The sequence below is a fragment of the Bos grunniens genome, chromosome 18 (genome assembly GCF_055505025.1).
Source record: "Bos grunniens cultivar Pamir isolate PY7600 chromosome 18, Bosgru_T2T1.0, whole genome shotgun sequence".
Classification (NCBI taxonomy): domain Eukaryota; kingdom Metazoa; phylum Chordata; class Mammalia; order Artiodactyla; family Bovidae; genus Bos; species Bos grunniens.
Genome location: NC_141182.1, coordinates 29,643,285 through 29,666,963, shown reverse-complemented (window position 1 = coordinate 29,666,963; position 23,679 = coordinate 29,643,285). Strand labels below are relative to the sequence as shown.

Genomic DNA, 23,679 nt, shown 5'->3' with positions numbered 1-23,679 from the left:
ATGTTATAAATGGTGGTCTGTGACAACTATTTAATAGGGGAATCTGGGAGCTACAGAAGTGACAGTCCATACACTAAACTCAGTATGCACACTGTGTATAAAAATATGGAGATGGGGTATCATTGTTAATTCACTTACAACTGCTTCATATGTTATTCCATATGGATATGGAGAGAGCCATGGCTGTGATCCACATAGTGGGGAAGTTTTAAAGTTGTAGTTATTTAGTAAAAGAATATTCTGCATAATAAGACAGGAAATGCACATGTAAGGAAGCAATTTGTACACATTGAGATACTGGAATGATTTTCAATGGTCTGATTTAAGGCTTTCAAGCCCGCTGTTCTCCTAGAACAGTTTCCAAACACAAATGGGAAGGGTTGTGTACTGTAGAGGTTAATATATAAAATCTATATGGAAGAAGCTATGTCTGTCAAACAGACTCATGTTAAGATGCTATGCTTGCATAGGAGGAGACTGTTGGATAAGTAGCTAACTAGCACTATATGGAGACTTTTAATTATTTTTTTTCAAGGGAGAGTGTATTATTAATAATTCATAATTAAGACTCTACAGGCCAAGATTTGGATCCTGGCTCAGCCACAGTCTGTGACCTTGCCCATGACCTTTCTAGTTGCTGGACCACATTCAAATCCCGAATATTTATGTGTTAATACATCTTATAATTCTGGCAAATGAACTAAGTTTTCCTATGGATTACTGTAGGAAAATTTAGCTGCCATAGCTGTCCATTTCCCAGGAGAAGTAAATAACAATGCAACTTCAAAAATAGAAAAACTAAAGCATTGTTGATGAGGCATATAGATCAAAATAATTTTTTCATGAATTCATCCTTAGCTAATTCAATTCTTGAAGTATTCCTAATATACACAGCTCATCAGCATCACATTTTTGAATAATCATGGGATTATCTGAAATATTAGAACAGTGCAGTGCAAATTTATACTGAGACATTTAACAAATAACTAACAATGTCAATTATGAAATGGGTACAGATCTAAAGAAATTATGAGAACTCCTGGCTTATTTAATTTGCAAAATACACCCACCTCACTTATGTTCTGGAAGTGCTATGCCCTTACTCTGGCAAACCAGCATCACATTAAGAAGTGGTGGGCTCTGGGCAAGGTTCAGAATAGCTCTCGAGTCTCCCTTGAACCCTAAAGGCAGCAAGACTTGGGTTTGAATCTTGATATTCTCCCCGACTTAGTGGCTCTGTAACTTTATAACTGTTTCTCAACATCTCTGGTCGTAGATACATGACAATTATTAATATTTATAAAGTTGTAATATTTGTCAAAATGAATTTGGGTGCAAATCTTGTAAAGATGTCTTTGCAAAAAATATACTTTGCGTTAGTTACATGAAAATTACTAGTGAGGCATTATCATTTTGAAGTTGATGAGAGATATTCTCATCATGAATGTAATCTTTGTTTCTAATCTTTAAAATAACAGGTTTACTTTATTATTACCATTGAATTAATATCTAAAGTTTACTTAATGCATGTATATGTGTATATTTATAAAATGTAAATATATATGAATATGCATACCTCTGAGTGTAATATGTATACATTTATTGAAAATATATATTTACATATATCTCTATGTGTCTGTATCTATAGATATATGTCTATTGCACTAAGTAAAGCATTTGACATTTTACCCCTCTATAATAATATCAACCTAAACTCTTATTTGGCAATTAATAACATTTTACACATGAGATTGATGAGCTGAAGGAAATTTCAGTGACCTGCCCAAAATCACATGGCTGGTAATTCTCCTAGTGAAATAAATTCTCATCTCTATAATCCCAGAGCCTATTGTCTAACAAACGTAATCCTCTACTTTGTATTACTGAGTGCTGGGAAGTTTGGGGGTGAACCTCCAATTCCTTCACAAGACACATGAAGTTACCTTCATTTATATTCTTTGCCAAATTATTATAAGCACTTATATAAGTACAAGAATAATCATGGCATACTTTATTTTTTAAATAAAATTTGAAAATTGTTAGAAGTGTTTTGTGTTGCTACAGAATTTTTTACAATACCTGCTTAATATTTTACACATTTGATCTCAACAATCTTAACCACTAAGTTAGTTTCCCATTTTACATATTTAAATCACTTGCCTATTTAAAAATACTATACATAAAAGTGAACATCTTAATCTAAAAACTTGAGGAGTTAGAAGAAAGGAAATATATAATTTCCTTGGAATATATTTTTAATTTAAAAAATACCAGGTCAAAATATCTAAGCAAGTTTTTAATTCCTGATACATTAAACCCATTAGCTTTCTAGTATATTTTGCAGAAGCACCAGAAATATGTGAGAATCATTTCTCCAAATCCCGACCATTCTGTCTACACATCTATCTATCTGCCTATCCGCCTATCACCTATCTAATTCCTAAGTTATTGGTCACAAGGGGAGTAAACGCAGGTTTTTCTGAGCTGTATAGAGGATAAACACTTTTCTAGTGTCTTACTTTCTCTTTTGTATATCTGTGCAGGTTTGGCATTACTGAAGTTATTGTATCAAAGCTACTGTTCTATGACAGGGTGGGCATCTATTGAAGGGTCTCTGGTTGTATACACTTCACCCCTCATAACTGGCAGCATGTGGTACAAATTCCGTAGGTAGTGGAAAGTATGGGTACAGTGTATGACCCCCCCTGAAAAAGAATTGATCCCTGATGAATTTGCCCCACTTAACCTCATAATTGAAAGACACTTTTTCACAGCTCGTAAGATGATAATTGCACGTTATATTGGCAGGAGTTTGGGGGAATAACAAAGCTAGTGGTTTCATAACTAGGATAATGTGTTCAACAAGTCTTATTCAAATGGGAGTTTAGCACAGAATTTTATATCAACTGCAATCTTTAAGCAGCACAATCTGGGAGACCCGTAAAGAGTGAATTACAGTAATCAGCCTTCAAAATGACAAAGGAGTTAATCAGCATCTCCGTGCCTTTCTCATGAAGCCTCTCAATCTGGTGATATCACAGAAATTATAAAAGGAAATCTTCGTGACGGGTACAAAATGCTTCTCAAATGATAACACCAAAGACAATGGAAAGAAAAAAAAAAAGACTCAAGCTTTAAATTTTTGAGATGACTGAATTCTAATCAGAAGTCCTCCCTGAATGATGAGACCATAAGGAACAGCTGTTTAGTACTTGGCAAGAACTTAGGCCAGGCAAGGATTTAAATTCTTCAACTTCTGCGCTAGGGAAATCTCCGTTTGACTGAATAGAGTTAAGATAAAAACTACGTCTTTTAAATACGAAAGAATCAAGCACATCAGTCTATTCACAGTAGGGTCGTGAATGCCAGCTTCAGAACAAGATGATTCCCTCTTTTCCATGTTAATCCTCCTGCTGGCATTCACCTCCAATCTTGTATCTTCCCAACCCCACTCCCAGGGCCAGGTTCAAAATCTCCGTTGAATTCAATTCACAGAGAATGGACTATTCTCATTAATTGAATTTTCTGATGAGATTAGATTTTCACAATGGAGTTCCAGGGAAGCACTTGCAGAATGTGTTAGCATTCCTGTTTCTGAGTCAACTCTACAGTTAATGTGATCAAGGGTCCAGCAGGCCAGGGTATCAAATGCAGATCATTCTACTCCAAATGTCAGAGCCTCCCATTTTCAAGGGAAAGAAAACGTATTCCAGGAAGTTCTGTGATTTTTCCCAAGGGTAACGAGTCAAGGCATCTAAGTCTAAACCCTAGAGCTATGTATGCTTCAGCTGAAAATTTACAAAAGGCAAAAACAAAAGTTTTAACCGTTTGTATTGTATCAACTCCAAGTCATATGCTGAAGTTACCATGCTTAGAACAACTAAATCTATTTTCTTTTTTGTGAGGTTACTTACCAAATGCTTACATTAAGGAGTTTTACTAATAATGTGAAGCAGAAAGCATACTACTGAAGAAAACATACACTTGCCAAAAAAAAAAATTAATTGAAAACTCTAATTTGTTGCCAATATGATGTACTGGAACTTTAAGGATAGTATTTAAGCTTGTGAACACATCACTGGGCACTGAACATTCAGAAGTAGAAGTACATGGGGAGACATGGACACTACTTTTGCTTGATCACTACTTTGAAAAAGAGGAACACAATCTATGTTTTGGGTGAAAGGAAGGAATTTAACATGAGTACCATTCAAAGATATTTAAATTTTGGCAAAAGGGATCTCTTCTCTGACTTAACAATCACAGTTGAAAATGGATAAAAATGCCATTTAATTAATTGAGGATTGTAGTCCAGCAGCAGCCACAGGATTGGAAAATGTCAGTTTTCATTCCAATCCCAAAGAAGGGCAATGGCAAAGAATGTTCATACTACCGCACAATTGCACTCATCTCACATGATAGCAAAGTAATGCTCTAAACTCTCCAAGCCAGGCTTCAACAGTACATGAATTGTGAACTTCCAGATGTTCAAGCTGGATTTAGAAAAGGCAGAGGAACCAGACATCAAATTGCCAACATGCATTGGATCATTGAAAAAGCAAGAGAGTTCCAGAAAAACATCTATTTCTGTTTTATTGACTATGCCTAAACTTTTGATGGTGTAGATCAAAACAAAGTGTGGAAAATTCTGAAAAAGATGGGAATACCAGAACACCTTACCTGTCTCCTGAGAAATCTATATGCAGGTCAAGAAGCAACAGTTAGAACTAGACATGGAAAAACAGACTGATTCCAAATTGGGAAAGGAGTACATCAAAGTTGTATATTATCATGCTGCTTATTTAACTTATATGCCCAGTACATCATGCAAAAGGCCAAGCTGGATGAAGCACAAACTAGAATCAAGATTACCTGGAGAAATATCAATAACCTCAGATACGCAGATGACACCACCCTTGTGGCAGAAAATGAACTACTACAGAGCCTCTTGATGAAAGTGAAAGAGGAGAGTGAAAAAGCTGGCTTAAAAGTCAACATTCAGAAAACTAAGATCAAGGAATCTGGTCCCATTGCTTCATGGCAAATAGATGGGGAAACAGTGGAAACAGCGGAAACAGCAAGAAACTTTATTTTCTTGGGCTTCAAAATCACTGCAGATAGTGACTGCAGCCATGAAATTAAAAATGCTTGCTCCTTGGAAGAAAAGCTATGTCCAACTTAGAAAGCATATTAAAAAGCAGAGACATTACTTTGCCAACAAAGGTCCATCTAGTCAAACCTATGGTTTTTCCAGTAGTCATATATAAATGTGAGAGTTGGACTATAAAGAAAGCTGAGTGCCAAAGAATTGATGCTTTTGAAGTGTGGTGTTGGAGAAGACTCTTGAGAGTCCTTGGACTGCAAGGAGATCCAACCAGTCCATCCTAAAGGAAAGCAGTCCTGAATATTCACTGGATGGACTGAGGCTAAAGTTGAAACTCCAATATTTTGGCCACCTAATGCAAAGAACTGACTCATTGGAAAAAACCCTGATGTTGGGAAAGATTGAAGACAGGAGAAGGGGATCACAGAGGATGAGAAGTTTGGATCACATCTCTGACTCGATAGACATGAGTTTGAGCAAGCTCCAGGAGTTGGTGATGGACAGGGAGGCCTGGTGTGCTGCAGTCCATGGGGTTGCAAATAGTAGAACATGACTGAGCAACTGAACTGAACTGTAGTCACTTTTAGTCTTCACATTTCCAAATTTCTGACTTCTCAAATGGGAGAGGAAAAATCACTTATGACTATATTTTTTTGTTCTGTATTTGGTGATTTTTACAAAATATTTATTTACCTTATTTCTTTATTTATTTGGTTGTGCTGAGTCTTAGTTGTGGCATATGGGATCTTTAGTGGCAGCATGCAAACTCTTAACTGAGGCACAAGGAATCTGGTTCCCTCACCGGAGACTGAACTTGGGCCTCCCTGCAATGGGAACGGGGAGTCTTAGCAACTGGACCACCAGGAAAGACCCTGGTGATATTTAATACCAAGCAATTTTTAAAGTATAGAAGTCCTCTCTCTTGTCCACAAAAGAAATGGCTTAAAGCTACTAATACTTGGGAGAATAGATGCACCAAAGCAAATAGTTCAGGGGAGAAGTAGTAGAAGGAAGAAACGTTTATGACAGTTTGTAAGCTTCTATTGTAGAAGGTATTTTTCCTTTCAACATCTTGCTGTATCTATGCCCCTGGAATGATCTGCCTTTTGAATAGGAATAGAAAAAATTAAGTAACATGTATAGATATGCCCCAACACAAGGAGAAAAATAGAAGGACCAAAGACACTTGTGGTTTTTCTTATCCTTGTGTCTTTATGGCCACAAAGTAGCAGGAGGAATGTTCCAGAAATTCTATCTTGGATTTTCTAATGCGCTGCTGCTAGTCGTAAGGTTGAGACTGGAGGCAGCAGGCTCAGGCAAAACAAAGCCTGTTCATTACACTGTTTGTACCAAAGCCAATTAAGTGTGTGGCAGGCCCTAAGGACACTGGAGACACTCCCTGCTTACCTTAACACATCAAGAAATCTGCTCCCAATGTCGTACAAGAAAAGAAGGTGTGAAAACTCCCAGGTGTACAGCCTCCCAGATGGGTCATCCTGAGCAACTGACTTAACTGAATAGCTGTTCTCATGTTACAGATAAGGAAACAAACACTTGTTTTGCTCTCTCAAGGAGCAGTCCTTTGGATGGCAATTTATAATTACACTGACGTACTTTTGACCTGTAGATGTCTGTAAGAATGACATGGTGGAAACATGTTTGGCACTTGGCTAAAGAACAGTATCTTAACTGTATTTTTTAGGGCCTGGTATGAGTCGGGTGTTTCAGGAGAGTTGAGTGAGGGAAGTACTGAGAAAAGTGTGGGCTGACTGAGAGCTATCAAGGGGTAGGGAGGCCCCCAAGGCCAGCAGCAGAAGTGCTAATACCATTCCTAGATCTGAAGGGTTGAGGGAAGGAAGCTGCTCATGGACACTAGAGTTTTGCTCTGAAAACTCCCCAAGATAACTGTAGATGCCCAAGTGTGATTGAGGTACTGCGTGATCTAGAACCTCACCCTTCTCCAGTCTCCATATCTCCTTGGGTAATGTATCTTGGTGGAGTCCAACACGAAGCCAGAAAGTAAGTGCATCCATTCCATAGTGGTCACTCTCCCATGCCAAGAACAGGTGGACAGTGCTGGAGAGTGGATCTGGAAGAGCAGCTGGGGATTGTTCAGCACGCTAACCACTATCCAGAAAAGCTTTAAATAGATGTTGTTTGGTGTGTATATGTTAACCCCAATCTCCCAATTCATCCCCCTTCTTCCTCCCTGCCGTGTCCACTCATTTGTTCTCTATATCTGTGTCTCTATTTGTGTTTCACATTAAGATCATCTATACCTTTTTTCCTAGATTCCATGACAGTCTCTGGGTCCAGACATGACTAACTAGTGAGGACCTAATGTGTAGCACAGGGAACTCTACTCAATGCTCTGTGATGACTTAATGGGAAGGAAATCCAAAAGAGAGGAGATGTATGTATATGTGTAGCTGATTCACTTTGCAGTACAGCAGAAACTAACACAACATTGTGAAACAATCATACTCCAGGAAAAACTGGTTAAAAGAATAAATTGTGATTAGGAATCCAAAGGGTGAAGGAAAACTGCTCTTTGACAAAACTGCTGATTTCTGTCTCATAGTCTTCAGTTCAGTTCTGTTCAGTCACTCAGACGTGTCCGACTCTTTGCGACCTCATGAACTGCAGCACGCCAGGCCTCCCTGTCCATCACCAACTCCTGGAGTTCACCCAAACTCATGTCCATTGAGTTGGTGATGCCATCCAGCCATCTCATCCTCTGTTGTCCCCTTCTCCTCCTGCCCCCAATCCCTCCCAGCATCAGAGTCTTTTCCAATGAGTCAACTCTCCGCATGAGGTGGCCAAAGTACTGGAGTTTCAGCTTTAGCATCATTCCTTCCAAAGAAATCCCAGGGCTGATCTCCTTCAGAATGGACTGGTTGGATCTCCTTGCAGTCCAAGGGACTCTCAAAGGTCTTCTCCAACACCACAGTTCAAAAGCATCAATTCTTCAGAGCTCAGCTTTCTTCACAGTCCAACTCTCACATCCATACATGACCACTGGAAAAACCATAGCCTTGACTAGACGGACCTTTGTTGGCAAAGTAACGTCTCTGCTTTTCAATATGCTATCTAGTATGGTCATAACTTTCCTTCCAAGGAGTAAGCGTCTTTTAATTTCATGGCTGCAATCACGATCTGCAGCTATGAGTCTTAGAATCCCCTTAATGGATAGCTGATTCTTATTTCCATTTAACAGGACAGGTGATCCCGGGAGTTTACTAAATTGTTCATGGTCACAAAGCTAGTAAGTGTGAGGGTAATGTGAGAAACCGAACTTGCTTCACTTCAGTAGGAGAGAGCATTTATAAGGGACCTCTAACTTGTCAATAGATGCACATCATAGATAGTATGAAGCTGTATACCTTGATGGTGGAGGACATCAACATTTCTGTAATAAGTGGAAACCCAGGGAACCCTTCTTGTCCCATTAAAGGAAGGCCATCCATCATGATGCTTCACTCACATTCTGATACAACTCAAAGACACTGACCTAGGTATGCTAAAATCAACTGAGCATCAAAATTGTTTTAATTCCCGGTGTCTGAGAGACATCACAGTTTTTTAAAAAAATTATTCTCTAATGATATATTTTTTTTAAATGATGAGGATAATATACACCGATCTTCTCAGTCTCTGAGAGAGTTGTAAACATTCTTTCATTGGAGTAACCTGAGAGGATTAATGTGTAGATCTCAATCCATCAACTTCTTTGAAAAAAGTTGCTGTCTTCCTTGAGGAATTATATCACTTTTCTCTGATTAGTGGAAACTATACATGACATTCCAAAGTCGAGTGGTTGGCTTTAATTCATAATGACTTTAAACTGTGATGGTACCTCAACTTTACAAGCTACAAGTTACTCCTGTAACTATCATGGGAGTAAAACCATTTTATAATCCTTCTTACTGGAATTGGTCCCAGACTCAGGATATTCTGAGTCATGTAAATATGCATCCATAGCAGAGTAGCCACATTGGCATCTTTTCATACTAATGATAAGGTTCCCTTATTGTTGTTCTTACTATCTTTTGCCTAGATGTTTATTTTCTCCTCAAAAATGCCTCACAGTGATCCAAATTGGAATGGTTGCTGTATTTCTAATTTTTCTCCCTTCAGTTTTTGTTCATAAAGGTATGACTTATTGAATTATTAATATATTAAGATATGGTCAAGTCCTAAAATGAATTTTCATATTGAAAGATATTATTTTGTTACTATCCATATTTCCAAATAGGCAGGGCTGTCCAGTTGAGTGCTCCCTAAATGGGCAACTCTGATATAAAGGTGGTTTCAAGGTCAAATAAAGTGCAGAAGAACTCACATCTTTTCCCAGAGCCTGCTCATTGCCTGAATGGATTAGATTTCCCTGGATACTCTTGTTCCTCAGCTGCTACTTGAGTGATTCAGGGACTTGAACTTCTTGCAAACCTTTTGCAGATAGATGATTTAATTAAGAGCATATGAGTCCAGAAAAACAGAATTACAACTTCAGACATCCTTACCTTGAATTGAACATGTGTAATGTCCCTGAGGTTAGAAGTGAGAGGCAAATTGTCTTTAATTCAGAGATTTTTTTTTTACTTGGTCCTGAGAGGTAACTCATTTACTCAACAGGAATATTCTGAGCTAGTCACAAACATTTTTATCATGGGCCTTTAGCAATATGGCGGCAGGGGATCTTATGACTGAGTTAAGTAAAAGTGTAGGACACAGAAAAATAGCAATCTCCATTAATATGGGAATGCCTGCATTACTCATTGTACATTAATTAATGAAGAATTATACAGCTATGAGAAGTAATGAGTTGAGCCTCTAACCATTGACAAGACCTCAAAAATATCCATTGTGTGAAAAAAGAAAGCCTCAGAACAATGACTATACTGTGATCACATTTGTGGTTAAATGTTCATATGTACATTTGCACATTTGTATGCATATATATATATATGAAAATGTACATATCAAAATGCTAGAGATATTTATCTATGAAAAGAGGTATGAGGGTAGGGAGAGGGCAAAATGAAGATTTTTCAAAATAACTTCAGGAGTACCTACACTGATCTTTGAATCTTTAACAAGAATATTAAATGACTAGTGAAATATACTGAGAAGCAGAAAGATAGAACTCTGAAAATATATCAGAAAAAAATAGTTCACATTTTAGAACTGATACTACATTATTTACATGATTTTGTGTTTACCCCCTTTTCTATTTTCTCTATCTTTCTGTTTCTATAAAACATTTATTACTTTTACAATAGTCATGATGTAACTAAACAATTAAAATATAAATGTAGTTGAACAATGCCTGGACTTAGACACTTGCCTATATTAATTCTGATTGGCATTTTATTCATCTGAGTTGATTCTCATAATGCATTTATTTCTTTCATCTCTGATGTATTTGTGAGCCTTAGAATAATTTATCTTTGACCTCGGAGCCTTCCAGCTATTTGTGTATTTACTTCTCTTGTAGGGGAATTGGAGTCTGTGATAAATTGAAGGATTCTTTCACTTCCAGGGTTTTCCTGGGTAGATGAATCTATGTTATGATTTATACTTTAATTTGGTAGGCAAGAGTATGCCATTCAACTTACTTTCTAATGTACATTTTTATAAGTTCTTTTTTATACATTATAAAATGTACTTTTGCAAGTAATCCACTAATGTCTATGACTACAGTCTTTCTCAGTGTTGGCATCAGAGATGCACACCAGCTAAATGTCAAAAGAAAACAGAAAATTATCTGAGTGGGGATCTGTGGTATATGCATGTGTTTCTGTATGTGTGTGTGTGTGTGTGTGTGTGTGTGATTCACACATTCATTTTTGAATGAGCTGTCTGAAAGTCATTCTCCCATTTTCTTCCCCTCAGCAATTATAAAAACTGCCCTTCCCAATATGGACAGAGAAGCCAAGGAGGAGTACCTGGTCGTTATTCAAGCCAAAGACATGGGGGGACACTCGGGGGGCCTGTCTGGCACCACAACGCTTACAGTGACCCTCACTGACGTGAACGACAATCCTCCAAAATTTGCCCAGAGTAAGTGAATTCCCTGTGCTGCATGAGCATCTCTGTATGATGTTTTCATTTGAATCTATGAAAACTAGATTCAATGAAAAATCTATTTTTCAGTCATTTGAAAAACTGATAGCAATCACTGAGTGCCTCTGACGTGCAAGGTAGAATAAACCCATGTATGTAGGAGACTACCCATGCTATCATTTGGAGCCTACATGTATCCTCACTTTACAGATTTCAAAGCATATATAAGAACATTTTTGAATATTAAACATAAAGTAAATATCACAGCTGAGTATTAGAACCAGCAAGCCTGGATGCAAAGATTTGTGCTTATTTCTCTAGTCCAGGGTAGTCCTGTGAAGAAAACTGGAGAGAATGATTGAAACGCACCTCAGGTATTGCTCTATCAATAGTCCCACTTGTTCTATAAAAGAAACTAAATCTCTAGAGCCTGAGGTGGAGAAGGCAGATATACAGTACACTTGCTGCAAAATATATACTCCTCCTTCCAGTGGCTGGCGGGACATCAATGATCACCGACTCTCCCAGTGCCTGTGAAAGCTGTGCTCGGCCTCCTAAACCTCGCAACAGCAATTGAGGCAGCCACCATCAGTGAATCAGGAAGACGATCATTATTTGCCAACTTTCCTGTACTCTCATAGAAACCTTTCCTTCTGTGCATTTTGGCAAGGGATCTTCTATTAGATGATTTAGGAAGAGCTTTCTGACATGAGAGCCTTAAATTGAGAGAAATGAATGATGAGTAGGAATTGGAAACAAGGTGAAACCATGAAAGGGAGAATGGATATTGCAACTGGAGGAAATAGATGCCCAAAAGTCCTGTGAAGAAGAGTATGTGGCCCTGAATGAGAATTGAAAAAATTCCACTACAGCTGGAGCACAGTCTGGAGAGCTAGGTTAGGCAGGGAGTCAGTCATCCTTGGATCTGTAGGCCATTTTAAGTACCATGATCTTTATCCTAATATCGCTGCTGCTGCTAAGTCACTTCAGTCGTGTCCGACTCTGTGCAACCCCATAGACGGCAGCCCACCAGGCACCCCGTCCCTGGGATTCTCCAGGCAAGTACACTGGAGTGGGTTGCCATTTCCTTCTCCAATACATGGAAGTGAAAAGTGAAAGTAAAGACCCTCAGCGACCCCATGGACTGCAGCCTTCCAGGCTCCTTCCTCCTAATATCGCTAGGAAGTCATTAAAATATTTTAAGTTGTAGGTTGAAAAATAGGATTTGATTTTAAGGAAATCAGAGAAAATGGAAGCTGGCCTTCTTCCAGAGTCTTTTCCACACTGCAGCCAGGTAAAGGATGCTAGAAATCATTCACGTAAAAGGTGATGAAAGCCCTGGCAAGCAGGGTCGATCGTGTGGGAATGGAGAGAAGTGATAGATGTTTGAGGGCTAATGTTAACAACAGTCTAAGGGTAGACTGCGCTTTCAGTCGAGGATGCAAGTTACCCTCTTCCTGACACGAGAGATCAGCTGCCTGCTGGTGCTCTTTGCTGGGATAGGAAATACTTTAGGAAAACCACGGTTTTTGAAGAGAGAGAGAGAGAGAGAAACCAGATGAGGGAGAAGGAGAGTGAGAGAGGGAGAGACAGAGACAGGGCTTGGAAATGACACATTTGAGGTGCTTTGGAAAAATTCTCTGCAAAAATGCCAAGGTAGAAAGAACAAGAGATACTGCATTTCATTAAGCATTTGAGAATATATCCACATCTGGCCATTCATAAATCAGACAACAATGCAACCCTTTTAAGCCGAAATGACGGAAATTAAAAACGCTGTCTCTTGCATCTTTCCCCCGATTCTTTTATTCTCTTTTCAGTTGCCATTATAGTTAGTACACTAGCATGCAACTCCTCTTTCTCAGAAAATTATTGTTTCAATTGCACAGTAGCCTATGAGTTTCACAAGTGTTTCCTCTCTTAGAAGTAATAATGATTAACTATGATCACACTGAAAGGGATGATGAGAGTAGGAAGAATAACAGTGGATAATGAAACGTGTCACTGGCTCGATTTCTCAAAGCTTCCTGTTGCAGGGCTGGCAGTAAGGTGAGGCCCCATGCTGTCTTATTTACCTAATAAGCACATCTCGAGGAATCATCACAAGACCTTACCTGAAATATAAAGTTGGAAGGAAATGGAATCATTACTGATTATGGGGGGAGTGGGAGACTTGTGCTTGACATGATGATTTTTGGTGCCTACCTTGTGAAAAAACTGTTTTGTTCCCTAGTCCCATAATATTATGATTTTAAGAGGCATTTTGATTCCATCATTAGATAAAAGTGTGCCACTGCCATTAGAAAATTTTTCCCTCATAAGAAGTTATCCTTATATACTGGGTACAATGAGGCCTTAGTTTATCCAAGGGACTCAATGATTGAGTTCAAAATAGACCCAGGTAATGTTCTCTAGATTTAATTTTTCCTTTCGGGATTATGGTCCATTGAACGTTTATTTCCCCTTGTTCTCGTTACATGGGGACTACAACTTCCTGGTTGCCTAGATTTGGATTCCCCAGAAACAGGCACTGAGACACGAATTTGATTATAAGTGGTTTATCTTGGAGATGATCCAAGAAAGGCCAGTTTGGAAGTGAGAATGTGAGGGAGAGGAGGCCAGAAAGCCAATGCTGTGTATTCTCAAGCCAGCTACCACTGAAGAAACTGGAGCTTCATCCCCTTGGGGATACCCTGGCACCCTGTAAATAAACAAAAGGAAAGAACAAGCTTAAGATTATCCTGCCAGAGAGGTGATGGAGCCAGGGATTTTATATAGTAAGTTGTGTGAGTCTTTGAGTGGTGTTAATTTTCTGAGAGTTCTAGCCTGACAGGCAATGGGCAACATGGGTTCTGAAGGCCAAAGGAAACCCTCAGAAGTTGGCTGTTGGCTAGAGGATATGAGTGACTGAAGTGGTAACTACCAGAGGTTAGGGCTTGGGGTACCAGCAGCTTCCCCTACACCAATGAGAGCGAATGGCACCGGTGCAACAGTCAAAGTGATCTGAATAAAAAAAGAACTGATATAACTAATTAGACACATTGTCCTGCCTCCCCCTAGGAGAAGGGATACACACTGTAATTGTATTTTTGCCTAGAGAGTTTTGAAGGTAGGATTTTTGGTCTTCAGAGCAAGGAGGACTTTAGTAACAAGAGGAGTGTTTCATGTGTCTGAACAGCTTGCTGCAGGGCATAGCAGAGGCTTGGTAATTGGATTTTATCAAAAATGGTCTACAAGTCTGTAAATATAAAGGTAACTTCAAAAGTGACTTTCAGTGTGTTACACATTGCATCTATCTGTGCCGAAATTAGCTTAATATTTTATGTTGGGCAACAATGAATATCCCCAAGGGCAGCCAATGTGATTATACAGCGAATGGGGAAGAACATTCACACAGACTCACTAATATCTTGATATAACTCCGCTCCAAATATGTACTTGGTAAACATATGGTTGAGTAAGTCCCATAACTCAGAAGAGTTTCAAAGAGAGATCGCTGCTTTTTCTGGGAACTATTTGTCTCTGACTCATGTAAAAGGTTGTATGTTCCACAGTGAAAAGGATGTTTTTGCCTTTCTCATCACTGTGTCGGTCACATCTGTACCCAGGTACCTCGAACAAGAAAGGTGCCCAATAAGTATTTGCTAAATGAATGAATGAATGGAACATATGCAGTGCTCAGGGTCTCTCCTCTTTCCTAAGGTCTGTATCACTTCTCGGTACCAGAAGATGTGGTTCTTGGCACTGCCATAGGAAGGGTGAAGGCCAATGATCAGGATATTGGTGAAAACGCACAGTCATCGTATGACATCATTGACGGAGACGGAACAACACTCTTTGAGATCACTTCTGATGCCCAGGCCCAGGACGGCATTATAAGACTGAGAAAGGTAAGCTCAGGAAGGTTTTGCTCATCTTCAAAATATTAATGCCTCTTTGAAATGTGAACATTGAAGATGGTGGTGGTTGGGTGGACTTCCTGATATAATCTTAGAAGGGAAGGAGGTTTGGCTTCTTTAGCTATGAAAAAGTAAGAGTCCTGGGACCTCCCTCATGTTCTAGTGGCTACGATTCCGTCCTCCTAATGCAGGGAGCCCAGGTTAGATCCCTGGTCAGGAAACTAGATCCTACATGCCACAACCCACACGCCATGTGGCACAGCCAAGACCAGGCATAGTCAAATAAATGAATAATAAATAATGTTGGAAGAAATAAGAAGAAAAAGTAAGAGTCCTTTCTCACATCCTATCTCTTGGTCCTACTTTATATTTCAGCTAAAGCTCAGTAAGCAGTGACCATGGTGGTGCTAGCCTGCCATCTCATCCATCATTTCTCTCCTGTCTGTGCCTCAGTGTTTTTCCATGAGTCGCAGGAACTTGCTCAGTTCTTGTCCAGAGCCTCCAGCTATCTAGGAAAGTCAACACTGAAGGCAGCCTTCAAGCAATAAAGGACAAAGACTTGTGGACAGTTTTCTTGGAAGAAATTACCTTGAGGCAGATTGTCTGTGGCTCCTCAGAGATTTTTCAGTTGGCGGAGGGGAGGGGGATCCTCATTAGCCCACAAAAGTGGCAAATTCAATGCCTTTTCTATAGAACTTGGCCCCCCCCCCATTTCTGTATTCCTGCTTCTTCAGTTCAGTTCAGTTGCTCAGTCGTGTCCGACCCCATGAATCGCAGCATGCCAGGCCTCCCTGTCCATCACCAACTCCCAGAGTTCACTCAGACTCATGTCCATCGAGTCGGTGATGCCATCCAGCCATCTCATCCTCTGTCATCCCCTTCTCCTCCTGCCCCCAATCCGTCCCAGCATCAGAGTCTTTTCCAATGAGTCAACTCTTTGCATGAGGTGGCCAAAGTACTGGAGTTTCAGCTTTAGCATCATTCCCTCCAAAGAACACCCAGGGCTGATCTCCTTCAGAATGGACTGGTTGGATGTCCTTGCAGTTCAAGGGACTCTCAGGAGTCTTCTCCAACACCACAGTTCAAAAGCATCAATTCCTCGCTCAGCTTTCTTCACAGTCCAACTCTTGGAATAGTTCTAAAACATGCATTGAAGGTTCCTAGGTCTTCATTGCAATCTCTGCTTTTAGAGAAACTCAAAGACAGACAAACTAGTCAGCCTGTTATTCTGGCTCATTCTGGCCCTGAAAGGACAGGGCCCACCTGGCTAACATAAGATACTCCAAATTATGATCAAATGTCCAAGCAATGAGGTCAGTGAAGCTCAGCTTTGTTTTGTTCCTGGGTGTGGGGATGGACTTCTCAGGTGGTGTTGGTGGTAAAGAACCCGCCTGCCAATATAGGAGATGTAAGACGTACGGGTTTTATTTCTGGCTTGGGAGGATCCCCTGGAGGAGGGCATGGCAACCCACTCCGGTATTCTTGCCTGGAGAATCCCATGGATAGAGGAGCCTGGTGGGCTACATCCATAGGGTCACAAAGAGTCAAACAGGACTGAAGCGACTTAGCATCCACACACCTGGGGCTACAACTGAAGAAAGAAATATCTCCACAAATAGTACAAAGAATATATGGCAATCTGTGATTGCTTTTGCTCACAACCATTTGTGTGTATGTACGTATGGTAAATATGAAAGATTCTGCACATTTTCCATATTTATTTCTCATCATGACAAGTTTATTGAAAAAAAAAATGTGTAGAGCACAGTTCAGTATTTTACGGACATGGGCATTTGCAAAGGAAAATGCCCCTTTATCCTCATAATGAGTATTTTGCTCAGTATTGTACTGCATGTTTGTTGTGAAGTAGTAGAAATTAATTTTAAAACAGATTTGCTGATTCATGAATTGAAAGATGTATGATCAGTCACGCTGTTGGGAGCCAGTCGTTCTGCCCTCTGTCTTGATCAGCAATATATTGACATGACTCCGAGCTTACTATCTGACTCTCTCTCATGTTACACAGGGATCTGCTGCCCATGGTCATGCTTTTGAAGTCCCCCATCAGGGAGGTCTTGACAGTGAGAACCTGGAATTTTCTGGATATACTCTAAAATACAAAATCAAGTTTAAAAATCAATTTTGAAGAAAAAATTGGTTGCATCTATTTTAACTCTGCTGAGCAATGCTTTGTTTTGACCTGGATGGAGCTCAGTAGTAAAAGTTGCAAAGTATTTAAAAACTCATGTTTGAAATAGAGTACAGTATAATTATACTTGAGTCAATTATTGAATAACCCAGGGCCACATTTTCCTTGGTTAATGATTCCTAATGTCATTTTTATTGTTATTATTAACTGCTATTCTTTGTTACCATAAGGTGCTTTTATAAACTGAAGCAATTAGCCATTTGCTCTATTTTTATTCACCGCTTTTCATAAACTTAGATACATATTCACATCTCAACACCAAGAAACACATGCATTTTACTCTGGAAAATGATGTATGGAGTCATTTTCCCACAATGCATGGACCCTGTTTTTGGTCTGATAAAGTCCTAAGGACACCAGAATGTGCTCAGGTTGGGCTAAGAATTTAGCAGAGCATAATATGCTATATTCAATGGCATTTGTGAAGAATTTGAAATTACATAAGTGTTACAGTTGGGGCTGTTGCAAAATTGTGAAAATGATGATGTTGAATCGTGTATTCATGGGTATGTATATATATGTGCTTAGAAATTTCAGAATGCACAGGATTGAGTATCTGCTTTATTAGAAAATATCTCTCAAGAAAAGTCCAGTCCAATTAGAAAAAAATTCAAATATAAAAATCAACACTATATATGTATATATATAAGCTTGTAGGAGAGTTCTGGAAGAATTCAGTAATGCTGCTTTGTGTTCAGACTTCTTTTAAAAAAAATTTGCATCACAGATGTAAAGTTCAATTTCTTATAAGAAATTGCAGTGCAAGCCTAAATTATCTTTTTGAACCTTGACAGAAATACATCCTTGACATCTGAAGTATTATGCCCTGCTGAGAGAATTGGACAGTGAGGATTCTGACGCAGATGGGCTTTGGGTTGTTAAGGGGGGCTGTGTTCTTTTACCTTCCTCTATTTACTTAGATCATTAAGTCTTTGGGGCTTTTAAGGCAGGAAGAATTAATAGGTCAGAAATATTTTCAGTAATGGTGCAATGAGGTAATTTCGTATTGCTTTTAAGTGGTTTGTAGAAGACACAGTAAGTCCTAGCTATCTATATATCTACTTGTCTCCCTCTTCCTTCCCTTAAATATAAAAACAGGTAGATATATATCTGCATACATCTTTATATGTCCACCTGCTTCACAGCACGGAACTCATAATAGAGACCTTCTAAGAATGCCCTAAAAAAGAATAAACTTGATTTTAGCCATGATCAGCAAAGCAGTGATGCTCTAGAAGTGAAATAGGAAAACACTCTTTGTTGGGATTAGTGCTAAATTATGCTTTATAATGTCTCCATGGACTAAACAATGATTATTTCTTGTTCTTTACATTTCACACACTGTTGCAGAAATGATAAAAAATATTCTTCCCAGATAGAGATTGTGTTTGATGCTGCCTTATCTCCGACCAGCAGAGGCCCGATTAACTGACTGATTGGTATGCAGGTCACGCCATCACTAGTAAAATTTTATTATGACTCTGAAGTGAAATTTTGATGGCACGATTCATGACTGTGAATATTTTGTGAATTCCAAGTGAAATGAGCAAAACAAAACAAAACAGTAGGAGATTAGATTCACTGAGCTTGTATAATAAACAGATATCAATAAATGCCTGTAAAATTTACAGGTTGAATATGGGGGATAGGAGAGTGATCCCATTAAGACTCACAAATGGGCTTAAATGCACATAACGATCATCCATCAGTGTTATACTCATTTGTTCTCGCGGCTGTGGTCATTAGTGAGAAACATTCATCTTTGTCATTTCTTAACAGCCTCTGGATTTTGAGACCAAAAAATCCTATACACTGAAGGTAGAGGCGGCCAATGTCCACATTGACCCGCGTTTCAGCGGCAGGGGGCCCTTTAAAGACACGGCGACGGTCAAAATTGTCGTCGAAGATGCTGATGAGCCTCCCGTCTTCTCTTCACCGACTTACCTCCTGGAAGTGCATGAAAACGCTGCTCTCAACTCCGTGATTGGGCAGGTGACCGCTCGTGACCCCGACATCACCTCCAGTCCCATAAGGTATTTCTCTTTTAAAAGGAAGATTCCCTACGACCTGTGACAAGCAAATCAGTACAAAATGTAATTATGTATGCAGTCCGTGTGGCCTTTGAGACACTGCTCACATGGCCAAGGGATTTTGGTCAACATGCACCGCGCATGTGTCTATGGGTGTGTTGCACACACACATGCCCACACACCTGGGAACAGCTATATATAATGCTCAGAGCCAGAAATGCTAAGATGAAGAAAGCTGTTTGGCTTTCAGAGAGCACAGTGAAAAGGCCAGATCACATGTATTTTGCAGTGCTTTTAGGTGGATCCTTTATATTACATTGTTTTTGCTTGTTGTGCATTTGTTTTCTAGCATCAGAAAAGGATTGCTATTTTCATTTCTTTCTCCTTCGACAATCACATGGCTTATGTATAAAAATTTAGAGCTGTAAGGTATTGTCTTGGAGTAGTAAGAGACCCCAATCTTATTTCTGTATTTGGGTTTGAAATTATCTTTTTATTACTAGATGGACATTTCTGATCGGTCAGCATATCTGCATGTGTGCCTTTTAGACAAAAACCTTTCTCTGCTATTTCAAAAGTACCCTTTGTTTATACTTTCCCTGCTCAAAAATTTTCCCAAGATGAGAAATATAACCCTTCATTAAGGATTCTGTTCTTTTTTTTAGAAATGAGGCTCAGTTCTGGGTTTTTTTTGTTGTTGTTGTTGAACTGTGTACATCTTTTCTCTTTTGCCAGTCACCCAAATGACGGTACAGATGCTCAAGCTAAATAGCTTTCTTCCGAAAGAACACTGAAAATCTATAACTTGTCCACTGGTCTCCAAGGGTGAAGTGTTGGTTAATGATGTGTTTGAGTGTGGATTTCAAATATTTTCTGAGAAATGCTTGTTGAAAAAGAGAGAGAAAATATATATAGAAGAATACAGTTTTAAAGAATTGTCCAGTTAATTTATGAGTTAGATGTCAGCTTATATGCAAGTCATTCAGTTTCTAAATTACGGGGACTTAGGGCAGATATTTTTCTAATTACTTTATTCAGGGAAACTCTAGATAGACAAATGGCTTTCTGAAAGCTATGTTTATTCAATTCTTGTTCCTGTATTAAATGCCCAATACTCCCGAGGGTGCTGAAACTCTGAGGCTGGAGGTAAAACACTTCGGCGTAGTCAGTGCCCCAAATAATTTGTGTCTGGGCAAAAAAAAAAAAATCCTTTTCAGATCCAGAAAAGTTGTTTTTAGCACAAGCCATTTTGAAATTCAGGATGAGAGTGTATCTCATAAGGATACCAAAAAAATGCTTTCTTCAAAAGAGCAACCTCTAAGAAGGTAAAACTCCATGTGGGGAATTGAGGAATGGTCAGTTGCCTATTCTCTGTTCTAAGGAACTCAACATGCTGTAGGCACACAGAATCCTCTCTATTTGTTAAGAGAACCGTACCTCTAAAAGGGACAAGAATTGGATACCAGGGAAGAAAGAATCCAGAAACATAAGTTTACATGGATGTCCATTTTCTGACTAAACGGTGAAGTTGTGAAATCACTTTATGCTGAAATTCTAATATAAATAGAGGCAATGATACTTGTTGAGTAAATGAATCTGCCCCATTTTCAACTGTTACCCCTTTTCTTCTGAAGGAACACAGAACTGAGCAGTTCCCACTTCCTTCACATCTTTAAGCATAAGGGACAGGATAATGGCAAGGGTAAATAAGATTGAACCGACCGAGAGACCGTGGGCCCGCTTAGCACTGGATTTGTCAAGATTTCTACTCCTGTCAGCAAAGACTCCATAGGGGGCCAGGAGCAAGCCAAGCGGAGGACCCTCATGGAAAGTGGGGGTTCAGATATCAGAGGAGTTCCGGGTACACCCCAGACATGGAATCTGGAGTACCAGCAGGAACAAACTTCCTGTGCGGAGACATGTTCTTCATCAGCTAGAGATGAAGTGTGAGGAACTTTTGGTACTGAAGTAATACTAACCTCAAATGGGCAGAAATGGGTAAAAATCTAGGTTTAGAGCTCCCCACGTGTGGTAATCTATCTTTTTACTTATGTAAAAATGGATATTTTTAGAATCATTCCAGTTCACAGGGCATCCAGTGACTATTGTCACTGCAGTTGATTGTTACGGCTATTGCTATTGTTTTTTATTACTGCCATTGGCATAAAAGGCAGGTGTATAAGAAGCTTGAGGCTGCTTAGCAACAACTGCCTGGTTTGGAAGCATTTCATTTCCAGGCAAACTAAAGGGGGCTTGGGGCCATGTTCCCAGGAAGAGATGGACAGATGAAGTGCCATTTGATGACACAGTCATATCTGTAGCTCTGGTAGATGGCAGGCAAGTGCTATTAATTGTTCCCTTGGCATATGTGCCTGTGTATGTGCAAATTCACTTCAGCCATGTCCAACTCTTTGCAGTCCCATGGACCATACGCGCCAGGCTCCTCTGTCCATGGGATTCTTTAGGCAAGAATTCTAGAGTGGGTTGCCACTTCCTTCTCCAGGGGATCTTCCCAACCAACGGACAGGACCCGCAGCTCTTAAGTCTCCTGCATTGGTAGGCAGGTTCTTTAATATAGCACCACCTGGGAAGCCCAGGTGGCATATATGGCCCCACCCAAAGAAGGGGTGATCAGTGTTTCAAATCATTTCCAGCAGGGTTTTGATGCATTATTCAGAAAGAGCGCCCCACGTGGTTCTAATTGGCGGTGCATTGGCTCCATGGGATAAGAATGTAAGAATCACCAACTGCATTTTTTCAGTATCTGTTCTGCATTTTTGCAGTTATCCCCCCTCCCACCTTAGTCCCCGAGTTGGGTTGTGGAGAGTGGCTTTCCTCTTTCTATGCACAATTGGTTAATTTGTGTAGAAAATTAAATTTCCTGACTAGCCAGAGCAGTGCAGAGTTCCTTATACGTCTAGCAGACAGATTTAGAGCCATTTAACCTTTTAAAACAGGACTAGAGGACACAGATATTCAGGGAATTATCAAGTAACAAATAGTAACGCATGATTGTCTCTTTAGGACTGTTGTATTTTATATACTAACAAGACTGTATCCATCGTTTAGGGGAATGTTTGCTTTGCTATCCAGCAAGAAATAGGCATTTATTGTGGCATTGGCCATGTTAAAACATGTAGTCATTAATTGGCTGGTCAGCTTCCTCTACGACTCTGCTTCTTTTGAGAGCTCACTGACAGGCTAAAAATATCAATGTATTTAAAAAATTCTTATAACTAAACATGTGTCTGTGTCTATAAACATGTCTGTATTTATATCTATGTTTGTATAATCACAGGGCAAACGAACAGTGACACAAAGACAAAACACAAAGGCAAAATCTCCCTTCCGGGAACATTAATTAAGCATGTGCTACTTTCTTCATTAGCATATGCATCTCAGTAATATAGAATATAGTTGTGTAAATTATTTAAAAGATGCCATGTCTTGAACAGATCGTTTCAAACCCTGTCAATGCTACTTCCCAGACAGATAGCTGGTCTCCGGAATTCTCTTTGAGACTCAGCTTCTTCCTTGGTATTCTGGGATAATATCATTTTCCTCAGACAGTTACTGACATAATTAAGTTGTTAAATAAAATAAGTGGAGTTATTAGGACTACCAACTAATAAAGCCACCATAAATTTCATATCTTAAATGCAAAATAAAAGCCTAGTACTCATTTTAGCAGAGATTCTTCTACTAAAGTTTGCTGACTGTGCAGGATTATCTTTTTCTTTTCACTTATCAGTTGCATGCTAAATAGTCTAATTAACCTCATTTGGTCTAATTTGCCTTTGCTACTGTGGTGAATATTGCTACTAGTGAGTGCTTAATATGTGGCAGAGATGTGCTACATGGGTTCATTTCATTCTTTAACACCTCTGTGAGATAATGTGTATACTCATTTAACAGATGAGGAAGCTGAGGAGAAAAAGACTATCTTGCCCATTGTCACACAAATAGTCAAGGATGGAACTGTGGTGCATAGCCATTTTTTGTTCTTTCTTTCTGACAATGCAATGCCTGATTTCTATCCTTTGTCACACTCCCTTTCTTTCCTTGTGATTTCTGTGACACAAACTGTGTCTTGACACAAACTGTTGGGATGGCTTAGCAGGACCAGTTTTTTCTGCAAATCTTTTTTATTTGTTTATTCTAGTAAGTTTCAGGTGTGCAGAATTATAGTTAGACTGCAATGTTTATAGTATAAGTGTTATACTATGGTAGGTACTATGGTACAGATGTTTGTGGTATAAACATCGATATACATACAGACTTTTCACCACCACAAGCCCAGTCACCACCTATCAACATACAGCTCACCACCCTCACCCATTTCACCACCTCCAAAAGCCTCTTCCCTTCTGG

General features: G+C 39.3%; 1 protein-coding gene across 1 annotated transcript in view; it reads left to right on the top strand.

Moving 5' to 3' along the window:
- CDH8 (cadherin 8) overlaps positions 1–23,679 on the top strand; it is a 404,121-nt gene that overhangs the window by 225,365 nt on the left and 155,077 nt on the right. Inside the window, exons 5-7 of the mRNA XM_086349550.1 lie at positions 11,000–11,167; positions 14,873–15,060; positions 19,058–19,311. Of these exons, the coding sequence (XP_086205676.1) occupies positions 11,000–11,167; positions 14,873–15,060; positions 19,058–19,311 (610 nt within the window). The remainder of the gene's footprint in view (positions 1–10,999; positions 11,168–14,872; positions 15,061–19,057; positions 19,312–23,679) is intronic.